The sequence below is a fragment of the Oxyura jamaicensis genome, chromosome 21, assembly GCF_011077185.1.
Source record: "Oxyura jamaicensis isolate SHBP4307 breed ruddy duck chromosome 21, BPBGC_Ojam_1.0, whole genome shotgun sequence".
In the NCBI taxonomy this organism is placed as follows: Eukaryota; Metazoa; Chordata; class Aves; order Anseriformes; family Anatidae; genus Oxyura; species Oxyura jamaicensis.
In genome coordinates, this window is record NC_048913.1 from 60,461 (window position 1) to 66,130 (window position 5,670).

A 5,670-nucleotide genomic window follows, 5' to 3' on the forward strand; every position below is an offset into this window, starting at 1 on the left:
TATATATATATATATATATATGGACTGTTTATATATATATAAACAAGCCAAGTCTTTAATAAAGAACAAATTTGGTTTTAGAAAAACTGGGATACTATCATGGTATAAACATAATATCAGTAATCTGTCAGCCCAGACTAGAGTTGCTATATGAAACTAAAACAAGATTACACTGTCACCTTTTCAAACCTTAGGGCATAGTTACTCAAAAATTTCACTAATGCCATGCTTCATTGAAACCATTCTAACGTAGTGCAGTGAATGTCCACTAGTTGTTGTTGTTGTTTTTTTTTCTCTCCCCCCCCCACTGATATACACTTGATTTGACACTTGCTTCAGTTCAGACATTCAATTTCCACAACAGTGGCTTAGTGGTTTGCTTTGCTTTCTGCAGTGACTGTCCAATAAGCATTTTTATTTGCTTATGTAGGACAAACTAGTACTGTCCTCAAAATAATGAGGGCATTTGCATGGCTCCTGCCCTATCCAGAGAGGAACACTCAATAGCTGGTCTGTTTCTGACAATGAATACACAACACAGTACAGAGAATGAGCCACTAGAGGGCACTTACAGAATTTAGAAAATTGAAAACGAATGCGTATCAGGAGGTTGCAGTCCCACAAGAAGTTTAAAGAATTCAAGTGACAGGCTCTGTATTTATTTCCTAACCAGTTCCTGTGACCAATACTTTAAGATATGGATCAACAGAAATATAGTTTTATTTACCAACCCCTGTTGTACCAGCAACTGAATGAAAGACGTCTGAGAAAAACTCTTAAGAATCAATGCACATGCACGGCTATATTGGCTAGACGCTTCTGGACAGACAAATGCTGAACAAAAGTGTTCACTGCAAGCAACTCTACTGCATGCAATATTGGTGTTCTACATTGCTGGGTGCAGCTTTGGGGAAAGAGACACAGAAACATGCAAAGCAATGTGGCAAACTCACTGGAGTATTTAATTTCACTATGATGCCTCAAGTGCCCTACACATTTCACAAGAAACAGAGACATCCTTATGCCCCAAAAACCTTGCAAGCTTTTTCTTTTTTCTTCTCTCTCTCGGAAGGGGACAAGCCACAGAAAGGTAGCAAGCAGTATGGCAGGAAAGCAGGAGTTAGAATCCTGGATGCACGAGCTTGTGGTCACCCAGAACAGGCACAGGATACATAAGAGCTAAACTCATTTTTTATCTCAAGATGTAGCATAAACAGAGATCACCATCTTCCTGTTAAGTTACCTGAACAGCTTGATTCCTTGCTTCTCATATGATTCCTGTGAGCTCTCAGCCATCACATCCTGTCATTAGCAAGATCAAAGCTTTCTTGGCTACCAGGTGTCTTATTTCTGCAGTTCAGTACACTTCTAATCTTCTACTGAAGAAGGAAAGCAGAATTAAAGCAGAATTCACATCATTAGTGAGTTCTGGAAAACCTCAAATCACCACTTCTGTGAAAGCCAACTGCAGGGCAGCACAAGGATGGACTGGTCCACTGTTGCATTGAGGGGCTGAAGGGAAGCAGCGATCAGGTGAAGCACCATAGAGGGCAGACCTACAGCACCTGGTTCCAGGCAAGCATAGTGAACAGTGACCCACACAGACCTGCCTTGCCAGCATTGGCCTCAGTAGGAAAGGCATGGTACTGTGTGGCAAGGGGTACCAAAGAGATGCTACACCAGGCTGCATTCTCTAGCAGCTGTGTTGGCAGGGGCTCGAGGCTGGCTGAGCAGTGCACAGGCAGATGAGGGGTATTACACGCTCATTAAAGAAAATCAGTGGGACGCTGAGCTGTACATGAAGGGCACTGCAGGAAGATGGCAAGTGCACCTGCCTTTTACTAAGCATTTATTAAAATTTTGGTTTATAAATTGGCTGTGTACCTTCTCTAAATTGACTTTGGGAGCCTATGGGAAGTACTGTTCCACTTCCCTGTGTTTACCACAGGGGAAATGAGAAACCACCAGGTCCCTGGGGCTAATTACTTTCTTCAAAACTCAGCATTGCTCTGTGTTTCTGACTCAGTGCAGTGTTCAATTTTCTGCTGAGATTGTATCTATATCGCATTACAAGATGAGTTGCAATAGCACTTGATGTTAATTGCAGTGCACAGACTGCTCCCTTCTGTCCTGCTCCCTTCCAGCTATCAAGAAAAACCAGAAAGTCTGCTTCTGCTGTTTTTAATTTAGCCTCTTCCATCCATACAGACTGCCTGTCAGACAGGAAAGGTAGGGGGAGTCATCCCCATTCTGCCTCAAAGCGTCTACCAACAAGGCAGAGACTACGAGGATGTCTACATGCCATCCCAAATGATCGGTTACACTGTAGAGACAGACAGATGCTGGGGTATGGTACGGCCACTTAGTGTAAACAGATACAGACAGGCACATTAATATTCCTGGATGGTCCTGGAGCTGATCTAACCATCCCCCTTACAGCTCCACATACACCGAGGCAGTGAAAAAGGCAAAGATGAAATAACAGAAAAAAGGGCACCCCTATGCCACTCTCAGAGCCTCGCTGTCTCTCTGTCTGTCTTATGCACCAGAGAAATCCTCAGAACAACAGAGTACAGATATGTACAGACTCCCACAGAACATAGAAGCAAGCAGAAGTTGTGCATCCTGACTTGACAAGTGTTTATGGCTCAGAAATTCTCCTGTGGGAACTAAAATTGCATTTATTTGCTGGGTGATGAGTACAATTTACCTTTCCCTGGTAAAAGGTTATTTTAGGCATAGTCAAAGGGATAAAGCTTTTTACTATCTCATCCTTACTTTCTTCCCATCTGAAAAACCTATCTCTGACAGCTGTGTTCCAGCACCCTATCATGGGATACAAACATTCCTGAGATACAAAACATCTCCTAGCCTACTGTTTCCTACGCTCCTTCCATCATGAGCAATTGTGATCTGTCATTTCAAGTGTTAAAAAGCATTGCTAACTATCAGGCATCACTTGCTCTGTATTATATTCGCACAGGGTAACTATAATGACTTGTACAGTGCTCCACACTTTCAAGGCAGCATATGAATTGCATTTGAACAAAACTGAATAATCAGTATACTGGAAAGCAATGTTCATAGAACAGCATTGGAGGTCTTGGGAGATCTTTTGAACACCTTCCTACTAAAAGGAAGACAGCCTTACTAGATAGCAGACGTGTGTCCCATTTCCAGAAGAGGCTATCAGTGGACACTTGGATAAAGAACAACAGATTGCTGCTATTCACTAGCCTGCCTTTTGCTACTTACTAGGTATTTACTTTGGTATTAAATTTGTTTGGTTTGTTCAGATAAGTGAAAGTATCTACTTTCTGCTTATTTCTCACTCAAAAAATGGTTAAAGGCCCATTACCCGTTTGGCAGATCATTCTCATCCCTAAAAACATTGTCTGTTCTCCCCCACCAGCAGTAAAGAAACTCCTCTGACTAGAGTGCAGCCAGCAACATGACGTTTGCAGCCTTGTATTGCTCTGGGGTTAGCCTGCATTTTCTTTGGAAAAAAAGGAAAGGAACAGAACATTATGTCCAATAAACATTTGCTAAAGCTCTTGAGCAAGATAGATGTAACAGGTAGCAAACAGTAATCCAGATTAACTACCAGCAAAACAAACAAACAGTATGCAAAGGTTTCCTGTACGTTGCTTGGATGACATTTCTACGCTGAGTCTGATACACTGATTTCTTAATTGATCTCTCCAACAAGAGCCATGACCTTTGGATACAAAATAGGAAGTTGTGCCTCAAAGTAATCTAATTAATCAACTGCCTGGTAGAATAAAAACAGGCTTGCTGTTAGTGTGACTTCTCTCTTTTTTGTTGTTGTTGTTTCGTCCCATGAGGAATAAATGATTTTTGAAGGCACACAGTTACTGAGTTTTTCAGTAATATTATCTGCTCTTTCGGTGTATGACTAGCATGGTGGCATGGCATGCATCCATGGCTTTAATTTTATATGAAAGCTTAGGTTTATATGAAAGCTTGGGCAGACTTATGTCTCAAAATCAAACATGTTGGAATCAGTAAACTAAAAATTGGTTCCATTAATTGGAGGCTCAGCCCCACAGAAGTGTTTCCCCAGGAAGGGATCTGATCCCAGCCCTGGGATATCTTAACCAATAGGGAGTATTTTCCCTTCTCAGCCTGGTACAGATGAAGGCGACACTGGAGACAGAGTCTAGCTCTGGGGTCCATATCTGAAGGATAACAATGAAAAATTTGGAGGAAAGAACAACAAAAATTATATGTGAGTTGGAAAACATTTTACAATAATCTAATCAAAGAATTCCTGAATAAGACAGAAAGCAAGGGCTTCTCAATCAGCTGGTTCAACCATGAAAATTAAAGCTAAACAAATTAACATTACAAGTAAAATGCATGTTTTTAAGAGTGAGAAGGGAACAACCATCACAAACTACCAAAGGAAGTAGTGGATATTCATGCCTTTGTGGAATACATGCATTAGTCAAAAAGAAATCACTGGAGGGAAACATGGGTGGGAGATGTTTTTGCTGTATGAGAATTCAGCCCACAAGGCTAATGGTTCTTTGCAGCCAGAAAGGTTAAGAGCTTTGCACTAATTTAATCCATCTGTTATTAAAAACAGTAAAGACATAGCTAGACCACATCCACTCTACACTAAGCTAATTTACCTATCTCTTATCAAGTCAAAAAATCTCTTTCGGGGGGGATCTTGAGGTCAGAGAGAAGGACAAGATTACTGCAAACATTTCTTCAAAGAGGTCGTTCTCATGGCTCTCGTTTTCACACTTTCCAAGATGCTAGACAACCTTCCCTTCCTGAGCCCAAGTGACAAACAATTCCAGTGCTCACACACACTTTTTAAAAAATAAATAAAAATCCAAGTATACCAGCATAATAAAATGTGAGGTCTTTTTGGCCTAAAGAGTAATGGACATCCTAAGAAACTGGAATACAGGCCCATTTAAATTTCAAGTACCAAATCGATGTCTTCACTATGGGATATAGAGATCAGATTTCATAGCTGAAGAACAGCCATAAAGGATAGAGGTGAAATTTGATATTTGAGATTTATACTACACAGAATAGCATTTGTCACTATCTTTTGCTCACAGGCAAGTTTGACAGGAGAAAAATAGGTTTTATGGAAATATATTCCTGCAGATTAGCTTGTTACCTACCTTTGCACAGCTTCTCAAGCCACCCTCTTGCCTAAGGAGAAATACTGCTACCAAATGTAGTCCATGAACCTCAGACAGGCCATGCCCTCTACTTTCCATGGATCATAGCAACCATAAAACCTGGGCACCTGGCTCACGGACACAGAAGTGCATAGTTTTAATATTGCTCCTGGAAACTGCAGTTACTACATTCTCCCAAGAAGAAGAGATGACTAGAGCTACTCTGTTCCTAAGCTTTATGGCATACTGTTCCACATTGAGCCTGGACATCCGCACAGAATTTCTTCCCATACATGAAATACAATAGGGTAGAAACACAGATTCTTGTAAGACCTTTTATCTTATCAATAAAAGGGAAGAAAAAAAAACATATTTTAACCTTAGGAGTCAATGTCCATGACCTCTTACAATGCTCCCTTTAATTTTAAAATTAAGCCATTCCACCAAGCCAAAAGAGACACCGCGGCCGGGGGGGGGGGGGGGGGGGGGGGGGGGGGGGGGGGGG

General features: G+C 41.3%; 1 protein-coding gene across 4 annotated transcripts in view; it reads right to left on the reverse strand.

Annotated features, from left to right (window-relative positions):
• Nucleotides 1–5,670, reverse strand: part of SLC45A1 (solute carrier family 45 member 1) — a 70,016-nt gene that overhangs the window by 18,111 nt on the left and 46,235 nt on the right. For 2 of the 4 annotated variants that reach the window (XM_035344413.1, XM_035344417.1), the window contains exon 1: nt 1,244–1,379. The exons of the other annotated variants lie outside the window; for them this stretch is intronic. In XM_035344413.1, coding sequence (XP_035200304.1) covers nt 1,244–1,296 — 53 coding nt within the window. In that variant the 5' untranslated portion in view covers nt 1,297–1,379. Of the gene's footprint in view, nt 1–1,243; nt 1,380–5,670 lie in introns of those variants that run through there. 4 annotated transcript variants of the gene reach the window in all.